The sequence below is a fragment of the Cupressus sempervirens genome, chromosome 11 (assembly GCF_028749045.1).
Source record: "Cupressus sempervirens isolate cs-2001-9-10 chromosome 11, ASM2874904v1, whole genome shotgun sequence".
Lineage (NCBI taxonomy): Eukaryota > Viridiplantae > Streptophyta > Pinopsida > Cupressales > Cupressaceae > Cupressus > Cupressus sempervirens.
Window position 1 is genome coordinate 501,994,088 of NC_143128.1, and position 23,567 is coordinate 502,017,654.

The window sequence follows — 23,567 nt, forward strand, 5'->3', positions numbered from 1 at the left end:
ATCCTCTACAACTTTATCATTCACAGAACTTGAAGTTGAGAGAAAATAATGCATATGATCTTTTCTAGGACCAACATGTATTTCCACCATCCATATATAATATATGTATGCCTGACCCTAAAATTCATCTAAACATTTACCAGTAACGAGGGAACATTTCACAAATCAAGAAATCTACTAACCTTAGGAAAGACACCGCATTTATCAAAGATGAATATCACCTTCCAACCTTAAGTGCTTTTCATAACACGGCCTAATTCAATTGGAGAACGGCACACATACAAATATAAAGAACAATGGCAAAGCCCTTGACTGCTAAAAATGTTGAATACATGAATTCCATGTATACATAAATCCAGCATCAAGACAAAAACATTTGATATTGCAAAGCGTCCTAACCAGTAACTACGGATAACCAGAACAAAACCATAGATCTGGCTTACGATCTCCTGCCTACTTAATATGGAAAATAAGTTACATAAACACCTCTGTTTGACTTTCAGTCCAGTAGAATATTATTTCTAACAGAATTTGCTAGCTACATCATCTTCAATATAGCTCGCCTTCCTTGTGTGTGTGAATAACACAGTCTGAGGTAGGGTATGACACACAAGTTAATAAATAACCAGATTCCATTTGTGCATCATCAAGGAAAGATTGATCAGACTGATCCACCGAACCCTTCTCAATTTTCCCTGCACATGTAGAACATGCACCAGCACGACAAGAATAGGGAAGTTCCAGACCAGCTGCTTCAGCAGAGTCCAAGATGTAGGTATCATCAGGTGCATCAAATTCTGCTTCAGTACCGTCAGGCATAATCAGCTTCACTGTATACCTTGCGGTGAAAGGACTTTGGTCTGTCTTCAAACCAAAGGCCTTGGAAATAGCTGTGGATGTTTTCAGGCCTGCAAAATTCTTCTGGGGTAAATCAATCCTTGTTCTTGGAACAGCTCCAGCACTAGTCACGTTGAAAAGAGCTGCCTTGGAGAGAGCTAAGGATGCCATGTCTCACCAGCTGAGAAGTGACAACATCATATAAACAAGTTTAATATTGATGTAAAACCCACTAAACTGAAGACAGCATTAGAAATCAGTTGTTCTAGATAGATCTATTCCTAGTTGCTTCAGTCTTATTGTTTGATATTTGACAAATACTGTAAAAATGACAAACATAGCCCATCATAGATTTGAAAAACTACAGATGGATTCCGCAAATAGAAAATCCAACCAGAACAAATCCCAAATGAACTTACAAAGCTCATTAAGCAAGTGAATACAGCAGACCCTCAAATAGAAAATCCAAACTAGCCAAATCCAAATTTACTTACAAATTTCAGAAAGTATGTAAATGTTGCACAACCCATCATGAGTTTCTACAGAACAATCAAGCAAATTGAAAATCCAACCAAACCAAGTCCTATGTGAACTTACAAAGATCAGAAAACATGTGAACTGTATGTAATAAACATGCTTCATAATTCAAATGCCTTCTCTTACACACAGGTTATCAGTCTACAACTGAAACAGATCAGTACTTGGGATGTATCAATTTTGAAAAGAAGCAAGACTTGGGGCAACTACCACTCCCATGGCAGAAAAGACACTGCAATCATGCCACAATGAGTTTCTACAGATCAATCAAGCAAATAGAAAATCCAACCAAACCAAATCCAATATGAACTTACAAAGATCAGAAAACATGTGAACTGTATGTATTTGTAATAAACATGCTTCATAATTCAAATGCCTTCTCTTACACACAGGTTATCAGTCTACAACTGAAACAGTTCAATACTTGGAATATATCAATTTTGAAAGAAGCAAGAGTTGGGGCCACTACCACTTCCATGGCAGAAAAGGCACTGCAATCATGCCACAATGCGAAGTAGAAGAAAAGATACTTAGCAAAAACAAATAACATTGAGAATACTCAAAGCATATGCAACTCCAGTCGTATGATTGTGTAGTTCCCTGATTCAATGTTTTCTCACAAAATAACAAACGACAAGCTCATATGACCAAACACACCATAATTTTAACCTTGAAAAGCTCATATGACCAGACATACTATTTTTCTTAAGTCGACAAGTTCAAATGACCAAACAATCATAATTCTGAAATGGTGTACATTAACATACTCTTATCTACAACACAACAATATGAACAAGCTCTATTAAATATTCCCTAACCGTTTAAACTGTCCCCACTATGGGAAAAAAGTATTATTATGTATACCCTAACAGTTTTAACTTGTCCTCACTAGAAAAATAAATAAATATTAAACTATTCTTTTAGATGGATGCACCATAAAAGAAAATCACTATCTATGTATTAATCAGTAGTCCAGAGCACACAGAAAAACTGCTGCCTTTTGGAGAAGCTAAAAAACTTTGTGTGTAAAGGAATTTTTTATTTTATCCACTGTTAACTGTGATAAGAAAGGCATTCCCTCCTGGATTGGCAAGAGAAAAAACATTAGGCCTACTGAAATAAATCAAACGCCAAGTTTGATTATATCCTAGTATAATAGGATCAAAATTTATGCTCGATACTGTAGATTGTCAAAAATTGAGAGTTGAGACAACGCTAATAGGATCAAAATTTATGCTCGATACTGTAGATTGTCAAAAATTGAGAGTTGAGACAATGCTTCAGCACAATTGAAACTTAAACTCAAGACTCAAGATGACTTCATAAATTTAAAATTTTATATTGTATTTAAACTTTTGGGCAGAAATTTGGAAAGCAGAAGCTAAAGAATGAGAACAAGATGAAAGAGAAGCTAAACACAAGAAGCCATTTTTTGAGAATTCTGTGACAAATTAATAGCAAACATGCTTCAATACCAAAATACCTAAATGATAACAAGTTTCCAGACACAGAAAGGACAACTTAACGTTACCTGTGTTTATATGTATGATCTAACCTCCCATATTGTTACTCCTAAGTTACCTATTTTTTCTTGAAATGTCCCTAAATTTTTGACTTCCTGACCTCTGGGAAAACCTCAATGACATTTTTAACTCCCAAAACTTTAAAAACCTAAAATGCAACCTAATTTTGTTTGAAACAAAAAGCAAGGAATTGAAAAAAATAATATTGACTGTCTCATGATTAAATTTACCACCTTTAGTTTTATAGCATTTGTCTGCTCCTACTACTTTCCTTGACAAAGGGATCCCTATCCCAGGGTTGCTCCTTTCTCTCTTTGTTTTTCCACTGCCATCAATGCCCCCTACCAGGATTCCTCCACCATTTCCCTATGTTAAGGGACCCAAGCATCCTCATTTTCCTCATCAGCATTGCCATTTTCTACCACCCGTTTTATTTGGGTGCTTTATCCAAAAGGATGAATTAAATCAGAATAGTTTAAATTATGATAATTTCATTCATATTTATTATTGAATTATATGTTTAATATATAATTTACTAACAATATTATTAAACTATATTTAAATAATTGTATAATAGAATTATAAACAGAATAATAAAGAATCTAAAAATTTAAATTAAAAACTTTTTATATTTATACAACATTATTATATATAAATATAACATTTTTTATTTTTAATACATATTTAATGTATTTAATTTTTAATATATGTAATACTTTTTTGGTACAGATGCATCCAGTCCTTCAAAAGAATTTACCTGTAAGATTCTGATTCAGCAACATAGTGTTTAGTAGGTATAAATTTTCCACAGTCTGTATTACAAGAGTTGCTCCTGGCTTAGCTGTGTGTTTTCTTGATCAACATTTTCACATCACATTGAGTGTACCATCAGTATGAGAAAATGAAGAAAGGGGAAATAGACTAATGCTTAAATAGAAAAGGCAGGGTGTGGAGAGGACTTGATGAGAAAAGAAATTTTTAATTTTAAAATTGACTATTTGCATTTTTTAAGAGAACTTGAGTTAGAAAGGAAAAGAAAGATACAAAGCCTAACGATGGAAAAAAAAAAGAACAAGAAATAGATACGAGTCCAGCAAGGGGCAACAGTAAATTGCAATGTCAAAAAAATAAAAAGCCTGATGATGGAAAAAAGAACAAGGAGGAAGGAAATAGATGGGTACAGGCAAGGAGCAACAGTGAATTGCAATGTAAAGCCAGAGCATTTTAAAACAACTACTTCCTCCACGCATGTTTAATTATTTTGAAAGGAATAGCAGGAGAGGTCTTCACACATAGTGTAGCTAGTGGTAGCAAAGAAGAACTGCTAGTTGTAATAACCACACGATGGTGCCAATGCTCACAATAAAGAGAAAAATGACAATTTATACGAAGTCTACATTCAATACAGTAACTTGTAGCCCTACAATTGACAGACCATTTAGATTTCACTCATCAAGTCTAATTAGATTTTGCTCATCAAGAGTGTTTTCAAATGTCTTTGTGCTCATTTAACTTCTTTTTATTAGTCTGCATGGTATGTGGCTATTTAGCTATAACTTAATTTGATCTTTAAAAGTTTTAGTTTGTACAGATATAACCAACCATATCAAATCCAGGGCAAAAAATACAGCCATAGTGGCCTATCTGAAACCCTTACCAATACCAATGCCAGCAACATATGTTTACAACCAATATTTCAACACTGAATCACCAAACATTAGATCAAAACTTCTTGGATGAACCAAAAGGCAGAGTGAAAACAGCAAAACACTTACTCCTCTTCACAGACTCGCAACATTTAAAGACCATGGTTTTATTGATTTCACACAGCCGTATATTAGTCATTTTATACATCATTAAATATTTATATCTATATTAGTAACAAGAAGTAGTGTATATTAAATAACTAAGTATTTGGGAAAAGAAACAACATAAATTTGAGCAACAGAATACAAGTAAGATGCAACATCTCTAAAGGAAACAAAGAATAATTTGACTTCCACACAAATCCTTACCATCTCACACAAAAGGAATCCAAGACAAAGATGAGCTATGGATTTACCAGCAAACAAAGAGGACAAAACACAGAAGAAGAGAGATTGTGTTTGGAAGCATTAAATATATTTGTTGAGGGTTCAAGGTGAACCTTGGAGGCTTTACTTTCTCTTGATGGAAGAAGATTGCTTTCAGCACATTGTTGAAATCTATTTGTTCCCTTTTCAATTTTCATCAAAAGCTAGAAAATGGTTCCTTTCAGAACCTTTATGAAATCATAATTAGATGATTTATATTTTCAGTTCTCAGATTTAATTTTCTGATTTATAAGCACATAAACCCAGATCCAGGGCCAATTTGAATCTGGTCCAGATACTGATGCAATCCAGTTGCAGGGCCTTGCACAGCTCTGTTATACAGAGTAGGAAATGGCTGGTACAAACCTCGCTTAAGTCGAGCAAATCAACACAATCCAACAGATAAGAAATTTGATTTTTTATCTTTTTTCAACTTTAGGTTTACCAAAAACAAAAAAGTGAGCTCTAACATCAAAACAAACTTATTTTACCTCAAACAGAATTCAAAAGGCAAAACCATTCATTCTTGCTGAAATTTCATCTTGCTTATCATAACATAAATATAGCAGTTGGATTGTCATTCCTAAGCATGTGCATTAACCCATTTGTTGTCCAGGAAATTGTAGATGATACTTCTGGGCAAAAAAGAGATATATATTGTTGGTTTTCTTCATTCTTTCTTTTACAAGCAAACTATCTCATTTTGTTTTCACTCTTAATTTGCTTAAATGTTAAAATATTAAACATGGTAATATGTCTGTTTAGTTTCATTTTTCTGAATTCTGTTGTACCCCAAACTTGCTGCTATAGGGATTTCAAAAACAAGCCAATTCTAGTATCTTTGTCAACCCTGCTTCAAACAGACCCAAATTCATCACTACAAAGAAAAAATTGACATGATATAGCAGATTTGAGATAATAGAGGACATTTTTGGGTTCAAGGTGTGTGTGAAATGAGGCATACAAATCCACACAGTTTGATAAAAATCATTTGTGTCATTCTTCAAATGGGCATCAAATCTTACCAAGTAAAAATGTTGCGCCCATGACTACATCTGAAGTGACAAAATTTAGATAGCAAGAGCAACTAGAAGAAGTGATAACCCATAGAATAGACCATTATTTGGCAAAGAAAATATCTCAAGCAATCAAGCCCCCTCCTTCCCCATCTATACCTAAAAGCTAAAGTTATGATAAGAGAACCACACATTTTTCACCAAAGCTCAAGAAGAGCCCCTTCACATCAGAAAGAAACAATTGGATATGGCATTAAAAAATTCCCAAAAGATTATTTATCAACGAATTGCAAGATGAATCCTTACAAATAGTTTCTCTTTATGATGTTGCTATCAAGATTCAATTGTGTAGTTTTTTGAGACCAACTCATTGACCCATATTTCATGAGTTGTGGTTCACATGAACCCATCTCTCACATGAATGAATGGAGCACTTAGCACTCGTTGCATCTAGGTGATGCTCACAAATGTGAAGCACCAAGACTTCCAAGACATCACCCATCCCAATACTACTCCAAATCAAGTGCACTTAACTCCAAAGTTTCCTCCATGGTTAAACCCACTCTGCTTGCAACCTCGCATGAACCTATCTCCTAATAATAAAATAGTTTCTCTTTCAATACTATTCACTCACCATATTGGCAAGCAATGGTGAGACAAATGAATGTGGCTCCAAATGGGTACAAGGGCTGTGATTGTGATAAAATACAAAGCAACTTATTGGCAAAGAACACGAAGCTTATATTAGATTCATTGAAACTAATTATGCATTTATGGAAAGTACTAGTTGTGTTCATAGTTTATGTAAGGAAGAATGCTAAAAGTTGGCCCTTAATCAATTTGATTGGAATGTTCCCTAAACAAGCAATATTTTTTAAAGCTACTGAGTTTGAAGGACAGGTAAAAGTCCAAAATTTATTATCGATAGAGCCAAACAGGGCCTCTGATTCATCGTACCCATCTATTCCAATGCTTCTGGCAGGAGATTTTACCTATGGATGAGATGCTCCGGGATGGGGGTAGATAGGTTTGATAAGAGGTAAAAACTACCAGCAGAAAACCCATTGAATGCGTCCCTTTTTCCTACTCATAGGAGACACTGAGCAAGGGGAGCTTAATGACATTGTCCAAATGATAACTTATAATGCGAAAATTTGTACAGTGGCCAAACTTTGGTAGAATCACATTATTCCTAAGCATTTATGACATATTTAGTTATCTAGTTATCTTTATGCTACAAAAGATTGGAGACAAAATTGATTGCATCAAACAAGTGTATATCAAAGCCAAAAAATCCAACTGTTCATCACCAACTACCCCGTCTAAGAGCACATTCAAAATACATTTGAAATTGGAGCTACCATAAGAAAGTGAAACAGTATAAAATACAATCGTTTCACTTCAATTTATAAAAATATAAATATAAATTAAATTAATTACGCTATACTTATTTCTTTGTTTCAATTATTATTTTCAAATAGGTTTTCAGTCCCAGTTCGCTTCCCGATTGTCTTGAGACAGCTCGTGAAAGTACAAGAGATGTTTCCTAGCATGATCATCAACCAACTTTGGATTGTACGAAGCCAATCAAACACTAGGAAGGAAGCAAAATGTTAAGGAAATGATGAATATGATCGTGTAGGATAGCTTCTTAGTTTCAGTAAGCCTATTTAAAACATGGTGACCAGGAAAACTAGGTTCAGAATAGATCGGTTTGTAATCTTCCGGCAACTTTTATTTAAAAGTAAAATAACCATACACAGTCTCAGGCACACCCATGCAGTAATCGAAAAATACATCCCAGCCCTCATAGCCTTACCCCACTGTACCGTGGTGACTGCTACAATCTTAAGAGTGTAAGAACAGTGAGAACCTTCCGAGCCTGTTTACTGAGTACCACAAGGTACTGGATTTGACCATCAGAAACATCAAGCACCTTACTGTAGTATATGATGTGGCCTCCATGAATGAATTGTATTATTCAAATAGCACATGACAATCGGTCAACATCGACCATTCCAAAACAACCCATTAAATAGGTTTCAATTCCTCTGTTATTGAATTCCATTTCTAATCACTACTATGCCTAAAACTGCACCATCACTGACAGTACTGATTATTGATAAAGAAACCCATAAAAACTAGAGTCAACTCTCGTAAATCTACAGATCAAATCAATCTCATATGCATGTACAACGTGAATAACATAAATATTTTGAATGCAATTGAACCTTCATCACACCAACACACCACAAATTACAAACTCATTAGAAGCTTGATACAAACCGCTCTCCCTCCATCGCATATAAAACATAGAATAACCAATCTGAGAAATCAAAGGAGTACCCCACAACATCAAAGAAAGAAAAAATCTGCTAAACCAAAGCCCAAAAACGCTCAACCGCTTTAGGTTGCATAAAAAGGAACCCCAAAACATCCACACACGCACACGGAGAAAATGGTTGCCAAAATACATTACCAGAAACGCGCGATATATCGACTGAACATAAAATTCAAGGACTAAAAACCATATCGAATCATTGAGTTAAGCAAAGTAAAGGAGAAAAGAAAAGGTTTTGAGGAATGGAAAACGCATTACCTGGTATATCTGTATGAATTATACGAAAGAAGAATGCGATCTAAGCGCCTGCAAGATACGAAGGGCAGAATCCGTCGCCACCCAAATGGCCTAAACTTACACTTCAATAACACCTAATGCATATATTTTACTTAAGTTGGACAAAACTATGGGCTAACCTGTTGGTTTTTCTCTTTAATAGGCACGCGTCTCCCTCAGTGCCTTACTAGTAGCGTTCAATAGGCATTTTATATTGATTTCCACGTTTGGTGCATTGAAAGATGCCTTTTTCTTGTCCATTTCCTAGAGAGGATTCTTCAAACATGTAAGCCCATGAAGACCATATTCTAATTTTTGTTGTTTATCAACACTATTGCATGGACTCCAAACCTAGCCTTCGTTTTTTAAATCAACCCCTCCAAATTCAGCGTCCTTGTTTTTAATGTTTTTGGGCCAACTTGTCATTTTTCATGAATACATAAGCTAGTGGCTCACCTTCCCCTAAAGGGTCAAGAGTTCTTTGATGTGTTTCAAGGGTCAAATGTCTCATGTATAATTCCAATTGCTACTCATTTGACTACATAATTCCGAGTGGCATTCATTTGACCCAATGTGATGTAAAGGTATAAATGGTTAAATTATGTATAGATTTGATTTTTCACTATTAATTTTTATTATCCATCATCTTATTTTATTATCAATTGTTGAATAAGCACCCAAAAAAATCTAAAGTGTTACAAGTTTGATCTAAAAAGGGATATGGTTCTACTATATGATTTTAAACGAGTAAAGTATATCGTTCTAAAACTTATTTACTCTAATATTTAATGTTTGATGGGATTGTAGTGTTTATGAACATGTTAGAGGAATATATTAAATCATTAGGTTTAAGATTGTTGAACTTAAAGTGAATGACATTGTGAGATTATTAACCTTAAGTGTTTATGTATAATATAAAAAGGGAATCAATGCAAAGAGGGTAGATCACCTCTCCTTTTCAAGATGGTGCATTGGGAAGGAGTATGGGCCAATAGGCTCAAGTAGTGACTCAAGTGTCGAAAGGGGTGGTGGTCCTTTCCTAAATATGTGATATTGAATTAAAATTGATGATAAGTACAGAAATTCATATTATGGAGTGGTGCAAGGGCACCTAGGTGGCTCAGGAAGACCTAGGGTTACCTTTGAGTTTTTCACTTGTAGTGGTGCTAACCACACCACTAGGTTGATCTCACCCTAAGATGGGGTTGCATAGGCAATGTTGCTCATAGTTGTTCAATGTTGCTCCATTAGCCTAGTTAGAGCATTTTTTGGGTCTTGAGGGCTAGAAAGGTCAAGTAGTTGTTTGAAGGACCTTGTTATGTGTTTTGTGACCTTTTAAAGCCTTTGACATGGCTTGGTATCAATTGGAGAAAATTTGAGAAGCAAATGCTCAAAATTGCAAAAATTGTTCAAACTTGAAAAGTTGTCATTGATAAATTTTTGACAAATTTTCTTGTAATCGAGAAACTTTTCGGTTAGAGCCTTTCAACTGTCTGAAACAGTTGGGAGCGCTCATGGTAAGCCCATATAAGGTCATTCTCAACATGTCTAAGGGGTTGGAAAAAGTAGTTTTGACATTGTACTAACTAAGCAAGTAGGATACCAATAACAGTTTTGTGTTTTGAGTGTTCTTGGCATGTGTACAGATTAGATTCAATACTTTTTGTGTTGGAAGTGTTAGTAGTAATTGATTCAAGGTTTTGCACATGGTTTCTTATTTTACAGAGTTTGGTGTGCTTAGATTAATTGTTTTGATTTTCACCAATTTGTTGTCCTAAGACAGACTATTTGCACAAACGGAGTCATAGGGCCACTTCCCATGGTAGGTATAGTACGGTCTCTTGGGATTTGGAACATGGTCCTCCATGTACATTCTGTACAATGGAGATGGGGCCCTAGAATGCTGAAGAGTTGGTATTGCAGTGATGCCCTAGGCAAATCTTAGCAACTTGGTTAGGTATCACAGGATGTTGCAAAGCATATAGGTATGGTTGAATATGTGGATACTTCAACCTAAGAATGGAATGTGTTGAAGGAAGGAGTGATGTAACCCCAAGTCAAGTGGGAAGTTTTGGTGGATGCCCTAAGGTGTGAAAATCAAGTTTTGCATTAGACGGCATACAAACCCTTGATTTTAGTCTAAAATTGTGCCTATACAATACAGACAATTTGGAAAACCTAGACCTCCAAAATCACTAAGGTCTATGAAAATGGTATCTAGAATAGCAGTTTGTTTGGCCCTTTGTTAAGGAGATTTACAAGTTATTATGGTTTTAGTGCATTTGGAGGGCTAATCCTAGTAGCCTTTTTACAAGCATTTGAATGCATTTTCACTTGTGGATTGGAACTCGATTAGGGTTCCAATGTAGTTTTTGGTTTGGAAGCTTATAGGGAGTCCACAAACATTCCAAGGTGCCCATCCATCCATTTGGAAGTCAAAATGAGCATTTGGGTTTATTTGAGTTGATGGGGATTAGTAAGCAAGTTGTTCTACCTTAATGATGTGCACTAATTAAATAGCTAGGATCTATTGTATAGAGTCCTAAGGAGCCTAGGGTGGATAGAAACCCTAGTTGGTCAAATGTATGACCTAAGGAGACCTTGAGAGAGCTTTGAGAAGAAGCAAGATTGGTAGTCACATTAGAGTGGTATCAGAGCAAGTTAAAGATTTGGGAGAAAGTGGTGTTTGTCTACAGCTACTTGAGAGTCAGTAGGTGTGTCCGGCATGGTGACTAATGTAGAGTTAGCCAAAGAAGTTGATGAGAAAAAGGAGAAGAACGGGCTCCTTGAAGTAGACTTGGAAGAGGTGAAGACAAAACTAGAGAACTTACTGATGCAACTAAAAGGAAAGAAGAAGAAGACAATGAGAAGGGTAAAGAGGTTACAAAAGAGGATGTGGTACCTAAACTCGACCCTATCTTGAATGAAGAGCCCTTTTTGAAATCTATCAAAGCCCTAGGAGGGAAAGCCTTGGAAGGTGTGCCACTATTCAGTTGAAAATTGGGTATTGATGCAATAATGGATTGGATAGATGGAATGGAGAACCATTTTGAGTGTGAAGGGGTGTCAAAGCCATAGAAGGTCAAAGTGGCTAAGTCAAGGCTTAGAGGATCAGCATTGACATGGTGTAAATATGTCTGAGATGATAGGATCAACATGGGCAAGAAGCCTATAGCCAATTGGAATGCCATGGTTGCTAAGTTTAGGGAGAACTTCCTACTAGAAGACTATGAGATTCAACTCCATAGGAGACAAGGACTAAAGCAAAAAGACCTAGATGTGGCCTCTTACACAAAGGAGTTTCAAAGAATGTGTCTTAGATCCAAGAAGCGAGAAGATGAGCCAATAAAGGTGGCTAGATACTTAGGAGGTTTGAAGTGGAATATCCAAGAAGAGCTTAGTTTATAGGCACCTACCACTATTCAGAGGTGCCATCAACTAGCTCTAAAGGTGGAAGAAAAGAAAAAGAAGAAAGGGGATTCCAACTTCAAAGAAAAAGGCAAGGACAAAAATCAGAGAGGACAAAGAGGAGGTTACCAAGGTAGACGCAATGAGCAGAAGAATCAAGATGAGAACAAACTCACTGAGCAAACCAATGAATTATTTGTGAAATTGCAAAACATTTAAGAAAAGAAGTAGAACATGGGTCAAATAATTAAATAAAATGAGGATTAATATAATGGTACCAAAATACCTAAGGTTTGACAATTAGGGTAAAAGATATTGATAGTAAAATGGGTGCAACCCTTTGTAAGATAAGAGGATGAATATTTCCAGAAATATGGAAAAAAAAATTATACCCTATTTAAAATAGGGCTAACATGTTTAACACTATTTTTTAATGGGAAAATAGACATTTGGTATGTGGGGATTGCTGAGAAAAATGATTTTATCATGGTTATTCTTGCAACATTAGAAAGCCATTTACCCTTCCAACCATCAATTTTGTTATGAATTTTAGTTATAGTTTGATGCCATAATTTTGTGTTCTTTGAACCTTTTTTACAGGGGAACCCCTAAATATTTGAAGGGAAAGATGCCTAACCTAAAACCTAATATCCTACAATTTTTCACTTTAGTCTCAAGTTTTAGATTTTTCAACGTTAAATTTTTGTCTTGAGGCTTCCATGTATTTGTTTAGAATAGATTTGAATTGATGCCCTCCTTCTTTAGTGCCTTTTTTAGACAATATGGTATCATTTAAAAATTGTTGTTGGGTGATATTAGGGGAGTTATTTGTGATTTTTTCATGTCAATTTTCCCATTTTGATGAGCTTTTGTAATGGTCCTGCCAAGATCCTCCACCATGATTGCAAACAAATAAGGCAAATTGGAGCTCCCTATTTGATACCTCCAAAGATACTTTAAAGCTATTGTGGATTCTCATTTATTTGGATAAAGATCTCTGGGGTAGAAATGCAATTGAAGATAAGGTTAATGCAAGCTTTTGAGAAGCCAAAGGCCTTTAGACAGTTGCAAAGGAATCTCTAATTGACTTTATCATAGGCTTTTTGAATGTCAAGTTTAATCAACTTGCATGGTTCATTATTATGTTAAGCTATATGAATAATTACTCGAGCTATAATGTTTCCTTTGAGAATTAATCTATTAGGCACAAAACTTGTTTGTTCTTTATAAATAACTTTGAGTAGTAATAATTTAAGTTTATTGGCTATAACTTTAGAGACGATTTTGTACATAGTATTGCATAATCTCTTTGTCTAAAATCACCTAAAATTGAGTAGTTTTTTTTATTTGGGATTAAATATATGAAGGTGTTATTGATTTATGGTAGTAATGATCCTTCAAATAGATCTAATCCAATTATGTCCCAACATGCCTGAGAAAACTTAGCATTGAAGCCATTGGGTCTAGGAGCTTCATTAGGATGCATTTGGGATAATGATGCTTTAATCTCTTCTAAAGTAATTTTTTTATTAATGGATTTATCATCTTCTTTTGAAATTAGTTCTAGAATGGATTCCATCATAGATTCTTGTTCCTTTAGATTAGATTGATCATTATCATTATAAATATTTTGGAAATAATTTGCAATTTATTTAGAAATATCTATAGGATTCTCTAATATCTCCCCTAAATTATTTTTTATTTTAGTAATGATATTTAAGGATTTTCTTCTTTTTGTGTTGTTATGAAAATATTTTGTCTATTGCCCTTAGATAGCCATGTTTCTCCAGATTTTTATTTCCAAAATATTTCTTCTTTTACTAGAATATCTTCACATTTCACTAATAATTCTTTCTCTTTTAAAAAAAGAACATCATTCATTCCAAACCTTATTACTTCGTCATTTATATCTTCCAAATCTTGTTCTATCTTAGCTTTATCATCAAATATATTATTAAAATAATCATTATTCCATTTTAATAGTCTATTTTTTGAATTTAAATTTTGACATAAAACAAAACATTTTAGTTCTTTCAAAAATTTATTCATTCCACCATATCCTAATAAGGTTAATAAAATACCTATGATGTAACCACATGGTTTAAAATCTGAAGGTTTTTCTAGAAGGTCTAGCATGCTCATTAATTTCTAATCAAATAGGAAAGTGATATTGATGTAGGAGCTTCTTGGGTTTGCTCGATGACTACTTTAGAGTTAATGGGAGGAGACTCAGTAGTTGCTTTTGTGGGTGCTTGGACTGGTGCTCAACATGTTTTGGGAGCTCGACATGGTCTTAGAGCTTAGCACGGTATGGGAGCTCAACAGGGTCTTGGAGCTCAGCATGGTCTTGGAGCTCAGCATGGTCTATTGTGCTCGGCATGTATTGGGAGTTTGGCAATGATTAGAAGTTTGTTGTCACTCGACAGTCTGTTGGTGCCAACTGGAGTTCTTGGTGCATTTAATGCATGTAGCATGTGATCGAGTCATGGATCAATCTGGGAGTTTGTGTGGAACTATTTGTGGTATTGGTTATCTCTCCTATGCGCATTTAAATTTGTATTGTAAACTTGGGGCTTGTCTTAAGTATTTTTGTGTAGTTATCGCATGTTAACTATGGGTTAACACAAGGGTTAACATTTTTGTATTTAATGTTTTTTGTGAGCCAACTTGTGGCTTAAATATGCATTTAATGCAAGGGGTTTACTTATTTGGTAATTGCTAGGCTGACTTGTGGCTTAGTTGGGTATAAGTGGGGAGTCTTATGGAGTCTTTTAGTGATTCATTCATTTTGGAGGAGTGAGTCTGGAGAGTAGCTAAAAAGTGAGTTTTCCTAAGTCTGTAGATAGAGCACCAAATGTGAGGTAGTTTACAGTAGGATTTTGGTGGAGTTGTGAGTTTGGAGAAGAGCTAGTGGCTGTAGTTTACAAATAAGGAGGTTGCTTGGTGTCTTGCGAGCATAAGTTGAGATCTTGGAGGTTTCTACTAGATTGCTATTGTGTTATAGATCTAGACTAGCTAGGGTTTGGATTCGATCTTGAGGGATCTTGTAGAACTATTATTGTAATTGTTGTTGTAGTTGGCCCTAACCTAGAAGGTCTTACAACTAGTCATATTGCATGTAAATAGTTATTATATAAATAAAGAGTTGTGATTTGGTATTAGATCTTGCATTTTTGTTGTGTTTCCATTGTGTGGTTATTTGCTAGGAGCTAGGACATCTCCTTTGGGGATTCTCCTACCTTGCACTGCATCAGGTGGTATTAGAGCGAAGGTTGTTCTTGAGTGTGTAGATAGATCGCTGAAGTTGTGGCAGTTTGCACTAGGACTTGGATTGGAGAAGTAGATCTGAGAAGATGTTGATCTAGTGGTGGATTTTTCTTTCTAGAATCCTAGATCTCTTGGTTGTGAGGTGGCAAATCATGGTTCTGACTTGTGAACTATAGAGGACTTGTAGATGGATCAATGGATGCAAAGATGGAAGGTTCATCTTGTTGAGGTATGATCGTAGAAAGTTTGTGGATTGCAGATTCGTGGTCCTAGACTTGTGATGCGGTTCCTGATTGTTTGTGTGAGGTGGTAGGTTGCAATCTGAATTGCAAAAAAATTGAGTTTATCACAAGGAGCGTGGGAAGGATTTGTTGTAGAGGGTTTTTAAAGACCTTGGGAGATGGCTCTAAGAGGATTGGACCCTGAGATGATTACAAATCTCTTTGATGTGCTAGAGAGTAGGTTTTTTGAGATGTATGCTTGATTTGAAGCTAGTTTGGCAGATCAAGTTAAGGATGGGGTGAGGAAGGAATTTTGTAGACGTTTGTGGAGTTGGAGTCTACCGATCTAAAAGAGAGTTTTCTAGCTAGTTACGAGACTTGTTCGTGACAAAAGATGGCATGACAAGGTCGAGGTGGAAGAGGTTGGTTTTGTTGATCAGTTTGTGGAGTCTAATATAGAACCTATAGAGCAACTTGAGACTATTGCTAAGGATGTTCCTAACCTTGTTGATGTTGGAATGGAGATTGGTTTTCATGATCAGTTGGTTGAGTCTAACATGGAGATTGTAGAGCACTTGGTCGTGGATGATTTGGTTGCTGTTGGCAGTGAGTTATGTGTTGCATAGCATCTTTTTGTGAGCAATGAGATTGTTGGTGTTGTGAGTTTGGCATGTATTGATGGAGATCTACATATTACTACTGATATGGAGTTTTTTGTTGCTAGTGTGGATTCACTAGTTGCTATTGTGCTGCTATGGATGAGGATTTGATGTTGAAGCATTATGTTCAGTTTGTTCCTAGGAGTGAGCATGCTAGTTGGATGGCTAAGATTTTGGTGTTTGATAGAATGATGCAAATGTGGATAATGTGCAAATTGGTTTTCTTATCCCTATTGGAGTGGAAGCCTTTAGTGAAGATGAAAATGGTTGTTGATCTTTCTTTGGGCAATAAAGTGTGGAACACACTTTTCTATTTACCTATTTACCTAGGGAGTCTAATGCAAGAGCATCTTGGGTTTGCTCGGTGACTATTTTGGAGTTCATGGGAGGAGGCTCAGTAGTTGCTTTGGAGGGTGCTTAGACTGGTGCTCGACATGCTCTAGGAGCTTGGCATGGTCTTGGAGCTCGACATTGTTTGGGAGCTCAGTAGGGTCTTGGAGCTCAACATGGTCTATTGTGCTTGACATGTATTGGGAGTTTGGTGATGCTTGGGAGTTTGTTGTCACTTGTCAATCTATTAGTGCCAACTGGAGTTCTTGGTGCATTTAATGCATGTAGCAAGTGATCGTGTTGTAGATCATTTTGGAATTTTGTGTCAACCTATTTGTGGTATTGGTTATCTCTCTTATGTGCGTTTAAATCTGTATTGTAAACTTGCGGCTTGTCCTAAGTATTTTTGTGTAGTTATTGCATGTTAACTGTGGGTTAATAGTTTTGTATTTAATTTTAGTTGTGAGCTAACTTGTGGCTTAAATATGCATTTAATGCAAGGGGTTTATTTAATTTGTAATTGCTAGGCTGACTTGTGGCTTAGTTGGGTATAAGTAGGGGGTCTTGTGGAGTCTTTTAGTGATTCATTCATTTCGGAGGAGTGAGTCTGGAGAGTAGTTGAAGAGTGATTTTTCCTAATTCTATGGATAGAGCACTGAATGTGAGGTGGTTTACAACAAGACTGTGATGGAGTTGCATGTTTGGAGAAGAGCTAGTGGTTGTGGTTTAGAAATAAGGAGGTTGCTTGGTGTCTTGCAAGCACAAGTTGAGATCTTGGAGGTTTCTACCAGAATACTATTGTGTTATAGATGCAAACTAGCTAGGGTTTGGATTGGATCTTGAGGGATCTTGTAGAACTATTATTGTAATTGTTGTTGTAGTTGGGCCTAACCCAAAAGGCCTTACAACTAGGCATATTGCATGTAAATAGTTATTATATGAATAAAGAGTTGTGATTCGGTATCAAATCTTTCATTTTTGTTGTGTTTCTGTTGTGTGGTTATTTTTTGGGGCCTAGGACATCTCCTTTAGGGATTCTCCGACCTTGTACTGCGTCAGATTTAAGCCTAAAATTTTTTAAATTTTGGATTTTAGAGAGATATCAAAGCTAGATAAGTCTTGTAAGAAGAAAAATCTATGTAATCTTTTGGATATTTGATTTAATCCTTAGCTTCTATTTATCCAAGTGAAATTACCATTGAAGGTTTTGATTTCTATCAAAATTTTTTTTGCAACTTAGTGACTAAAGTCTTTTTGTGATTGAGAAATATACCTACTACCTTCAAAATTTCCACTATTATCTAGTATAGCATTAAATTCACCACCTATTATATTGGTACATATATTATGATAAGTTATAGCATTGGAATTTTGGTTTCATACATCAACTTTACTAATGTTTCCTATAGGACCATATACATTAATGAGATATGCTTAAGTTATTATTAATGTATCTAACTTTACCAAACATCCAATTAGTGTCTACTACTATAGATTCACATTAGACTTTCCTAGGATCCCAAAGGATTACTAAACCTCTAGATGCACCTGAAGATTTTACCCAATCGTATTGCCAAATTCCTATCTTCTTGGAGAAAATTTCTATATTAGAATTACTAAGTTTTGTTTCCTGAAGAAAAATGAGCTTAGAATCTATAATTTTGAGACTACTTTTGAGAAGTTTTTATTTATTAGGGGCATTGATACCCCTAAAATTCCAAGATGTAACTCTCATTGGGTTGCAGGAAGGAATTTCTCACCCCCACCCCTCCATGAAGAATGTTAGTTAATTTAGCTTAGTTTTCCATCGTTCTAGCTATATTTCAAAGTTCAATAATATAATTCTTCATTTTTTCCTTTTCAGTCTTTTAGTGATGTTTAGATTATCCAACCTATTCACTTTTTCTTCTATTCCAAATTTCCTTGTTGTTATCTTAAGAATAGAGATATCTTGTGAATTGTTAATATGATTTGTTTCTAGGTCTATTTCCTTGCCTAAAGTTGAGTTTATTGTGTCTATTTTTTTTTCTAGTTTGCAGTCTTCTTCTAAAAGTTTCAATGTTTTAAAATTTGGAATAGATTCTTTAGTAAGTTGTTTTCATTGATTTGTGTTTTCTCAATTTGAAAGATGGATTCTTTACCTAGATTAATGTTGTCATTAAAGACCATATTCTAAATCAAATCTACCTCAGAAATTAAGAGAAACATTTTTTCCCCAAAATCTTCTACCATTTCTTCTTCATTACTAGGTTTAGGGATCTCAATTGAATTGTATAAAGTCTCCAATTTTGGTGTTATATGAATTACTTTATATATTGACTCAAGGTTTGACAATATTTTCCTAAAGTTATTCCATTCCAATAATTATTCACAAACCTCATTATGCACTGTAGTAATATTAGTCATTAATGTTCTTAGGGTTTCCATATTATGCTCAAAATTTTCCATGAATTTTATTTGGTTTTGTAATTTTATTTGGATAAGCTATAATTTTTTCAATTTGGTTTTATAAATTCTTATGGTTTGTGGAATCATTCAATGGAATACTTCTAGAATTTGAATGAATTTGAACATTTTCTACATCTATGCTTAAATTAGTCTCTAGTTGATTTGTATTATTGTTTTCTATAAAAGGGAGTTTATCATCTAGTGTTTTAATATCAGTTTGAATGAGGGAGAGTCTATGTGAATCCTTTACTTCTTCATGACTAAGATCTAGATTATATGACATGTTAATTGAGAAGTAAGGTTCATATTCAGAATCTCGTCTAGGGTTTGGATTAAAAATTAAAATATCATGTATATAACCCTCAAAATTTTCTAGGCATAAGTTATAACTATAGTGGTTTGTGATTATTTTAAGAGGTTTAGGGTTCTTCTATTTTGATTCAATATTAACAAGGATTTTACTTTCATTATTCAAAATATATCTACCTTCAAAACCTATAGTTTGATGTATAAGATCTCCTATTTTCACAAGGATACTGCTATGCATTAGTTCTATAGGGAATTTTGTTAATGGAAATCTAGGTGGGGATCAAATCTTGCTCAACTATCTTAAGGATAAAGTTAGAAGACCATTTGAAAAATTTGACACAAAAAGCATCAAGAAAAAACCATGGGATATTTAAAATTATCTCCCTAGTTTCCTTATCTACACATTCTAAATAGAAAAAAATAGTGGAAAGGGTAGTGATACTTGGTTGTTGGTTAAGAGCATTGTAGAATTCTTCTTCAAATTTGGAGACTAGAATTAAAGGACCACGCCAAAAGCCATACAATCCCCAAGTTATTGCATTGGTGTTAATTGAATTCCATAAAATAGTTGTTGATGACTACTAGTTCCACGGTGTCATTTTCAATGTTAGGGAAGTGTTGTGACAAATATATGCCCTTACTTTGCTTCAATTTTGGAGGAGAAATTGTGTAAGCTTTGGGGAAAATTTTGGGACGAGTGATTTGGGTATTAGAGGAATTAGAAAATCATGAAGAAGGGATGATTGTACCATTCTTTACTATCTTTTTGTGTCTTCCTCAAATTTTAAGTCATGCATTGATCTGTGTATGATGGTTAGACATAATCATTGTCTAGTTTGGTTTGAATGATTAAAGGGCTTCTTCAAATATTTGTCATGGATTTGACATAGAGCTTTACATTTTTCATCATGCAGGGATGCCAAACCTATGAAACTATTACAGTTTCCAATCAAGGAATGAGTACTCTTTTTGTGATTTAGTATAGCATAAGGGTTAGCTAATATAAAAGTGTTGTTCATAGAGGGATACGAGCTAGAGATTATAGCCTTCTTTTTATTGTCATTTTTTGAAGACTGCTTTGTTATGCAAGCCATTTTTTCAATGAAAACTAGACATGACAACTTCTTTGGCCTCAATCATGATTTTTTTTTAGATTTTCACTAACTATACATATTTATTAGAAAATTTTAGAAAAGTTTAGAAAAGTTTAGAAACCCAAAATAGAAATTGTAAGTAGAATTTTTTTTTTAAATTAGTTTTAGTCAGTTGTATAATTAATTTCCATTTTTACTATTTTAAATTCTTTTTATTAGAAAATTATAAAAAATCTTAAATCCTTTGGAAAAATTAGAAAATTATTAGAAAATGTTAGAAAATTTAAGTTAACTATTAGAAAATTGAGAAAAAAGGGTAAAAACTTTAGAAAAAATTAAACCTTGTCTAATTGGGTCCATATATGCTTCATTTTTATAGTCTTTAATCATTGCATTATATGAACTTCTTAGGAATTTTTTTAAAAAACTTTAGAAATTGTTTAAAATAATTAGGTGCATTTATATCCCTTAAACATGTGTACTCACTTTCACAATGTCCTCTCTCTCTTTCTCTATTACACACACACAAACACACACACACACACACACACACACACACACACACACACACACACACACACACACACACACACACACACACACACACACACACATTCATTCACTTAAATGTGCATGCAAAATTTTCTCTCTTCCCCTAATTAAGACTATGGTCATTATCATAATAATGACCAAATTTCTTTGTATTTTTCACAATAATTGTATACTAAATGTTTTTTGGGTCTTAGGCTTAACTATTTAGGTCTTCCTCCTTATTTTGGTTAGGAGCACAATAAATTTCTTGATTATAGTTCATATTATAGGGATGATCAAGTTGCACCTACTCATGGATAATTGGTTGTGGAGATTTCTTTGATAGTGGTACCATAAATGGCTTCTACCTCTGATAGATTTATCATTGTTTCCTAGAGGGAAAATTTTGATTAGATTGGCTAATTACATCTACAACCACTGATGAGCCTCTAAAAGGCCATTATTTTGGGAACCTTTTATCTTGTTTTTAGGTAATTATCTTGCAAGAAACATTTAATGACTATATGGTTTAAGCAAAAGAACTTATATTTTTATGAATATATTGTCTATATGTTAAGACATGAAGATTGAAGTATAGATTGTTTAGATATGTTGTGTTAGCCTAAATCTATGGATTTCTATGGTTTAATGGAGGAATATTACATGTTGATAAATATCTTCTCATCCATGCTATGTTTGGGTAGGTTTCTTCCTGTAGCCGTAATATTTGCAAGAGTGATAATTTGAACATTATACCCTGTCTAACATTGATGATGAAATGAATATGCATGCATGTAGAAGTTGTTGTGTTTAATGTTTTGTAGGTGTTTTCCATGCATGTCCAAGTTAGCATTTCAACACCAAGTCAATGGTGACTAGATTGATGAATCATCGTAACAAGAAGAATATGGTGTGATTTCTATTATGACAACACACAAATATAACTTCCTCAACTTGCTATATTATTGGAGGAATTAAAACGCAGTCAATGATATTTCTATTGTGAACTTTATGATTTGTAATTAATCCTCGATGATGGAGAGATTGTAGAAGTAGGAATTTGTTGTAGCTTTTCTTTAAATAATTTCTGTTGTAATCTTGAAAGGAGATTTTTCCTAGTTTTTGATAGGAAGAAAGATAGAATAGGTTGTTATGGTTAGTAGTGTGTAATCTTACTTTCATATGTAACCTCTTATTACGAATGAATAGAATACAAAGTTCAAGTTTTCGCCTTTAAACTTGATTATTTTTCTTTTCACTCATCCAAGGGGGTCCACTTGGTGAGTGAACTAATTTGTTAGAATAGATTTTATTTCTTTGTTCGTTTTCTTTGCAAAGTAGAAATCTACTATTTGTGCAACCATTAATAACAAAACTATTGAATTGTTCCTACAACATAGGTGCATAAGTAGATTTACTATTTGTAACATTACCTTAAGCTTTAAGGTAGAATGTCATTTTAGTTCCTAGCTTAGTTCTTTCATCATTCCTTTTATGTTTTAGTTGTAATGACTTAAAGAGGAATTAGAGCATATACCTTGTAGCCACCCTCTCAAGCTTACATTCTCGGGTTGACAAATAAAATAAAGTTGGTATAGTTTTCTCAGGAAAATACATGATTTTGTATAGTCATAGAGCCAATGTAGAAGGATGTCTAATCCTTTGTTACTAAGGTAATTAGTTGTCCGATCATTTTTGGCACCGTTGCTAGGGAAGGTGTCAATCTAATTCAACCTTGAAGTCATTATGTTAGATCAAATTTTGCATTATTTTGCATGCATAGAAGAAGAGACCCCCTTGGGAGATTTATTCCCCATAATATTCAAGAAGACATTTTTCATCCAAAACCTAAAGAGCCTAAAGAACCTAGAGAACCTCATAGGGAGAATGAAGAAGAACCTTTTGAAAATCCATTCACTACTGCTCAAGAATGAATAGCCTCATCCTCTGATGAATCCTTGCATCTAAATGATCTTTTTGTTGAACCTAAATTCTATGATAATCCACTTGCTCTTGTCATCTATTAAGCACCATTAGTAGTACCTCCTCCAAGAATGGCTCAACCTTAACCAAAATTCTCTTTTCCTATTCCTACCCAACAAGGTAATCAAAATTTGAAGAATATACCTTCTGCTGCACTCCCCAAGTTTTATGGCTTGATCACTAAAGACCTTGAAACCTTTCTCTTTGAGTTTGACATACTATGTAGAAGTTATGACTATACAATTGATACCCACAAATTGAAGTTGTTTCCTTCTACCCTCAAAGAAGTTGCTCTAAGATGGTTCATGGGGTTGGAGGCCAATGTTGTAGCAGATTGGCCTACAATGAGCAATCTATTTCTTGCAAAGTATAAGAAATACTACAGAGGTTGAGATTTAAAAGGGGATGACATTTTCAAAATGTCTCAAAAGGATGATGAAACCTTGGAAGATTATGTTTCCCGATTCACGTTGAATCTGCAGTATAACACACAACATCAATTGAATGAGGAATCCAAGAAACATCTTTTTCTGAGAGGTGTAAATGAAGGAAGCATTGAAGCTCTAGACCTAATGGCAGGAGGGGATATCTCTCAAAAGACTTGGACTGAGATACTGTTGGTAAATAGATTGTTCTTCTTTTGATTCTCCTTTTTAATTTGCCCAATTTGTAATGAAGAACAACTTTACACAATAGTTGGCAAACTATTTCTGAG

General features: G+C 34.5%; 1 protein-coding gene across 2 annotated transcripts; it reads right to left on the reverse strand.

Annotated features, from left to right (window-relative positions):
* Positions 1-200: 200 nt before the first annotated feature.
* On the reverse strand, positions 201-8,847 carry FD3 (ferredoxin 3). Of its 2 annotated transcripts, XM_089811781.1 has the most exons (3): positions 8,743-8,847; positions 8,585-8,632; positions 201-1,018 (listed from the first exon to the last, which is right to left on the reverse strand). In XM_089811781.1, the coding sequence occupies exon 3, from the start codon at positions 1,006-1,008 to the stop codon at positions 550-552; it is 459 nt and encodes a 152-aa protein (XP_089667907.1). In that variant the 5' UTR covers positions 1,009-1,018; positions 8,585-8,632; positions 8,743-8,847; the 3' UTR covers positions 201-549. The 2 variants fall into 2 exon arrangements, with proteins under 2 accessions (XP_089667907.1, XP_089667906.1); XM_089811780.1 differs by lacking the exon at positions 8,743-8,847 and having other exon boundaries at positions 8,585-8,734.
* Between the last annotated feature and the right edge of the window lie 14,720 nt (positions 8,848-23,567).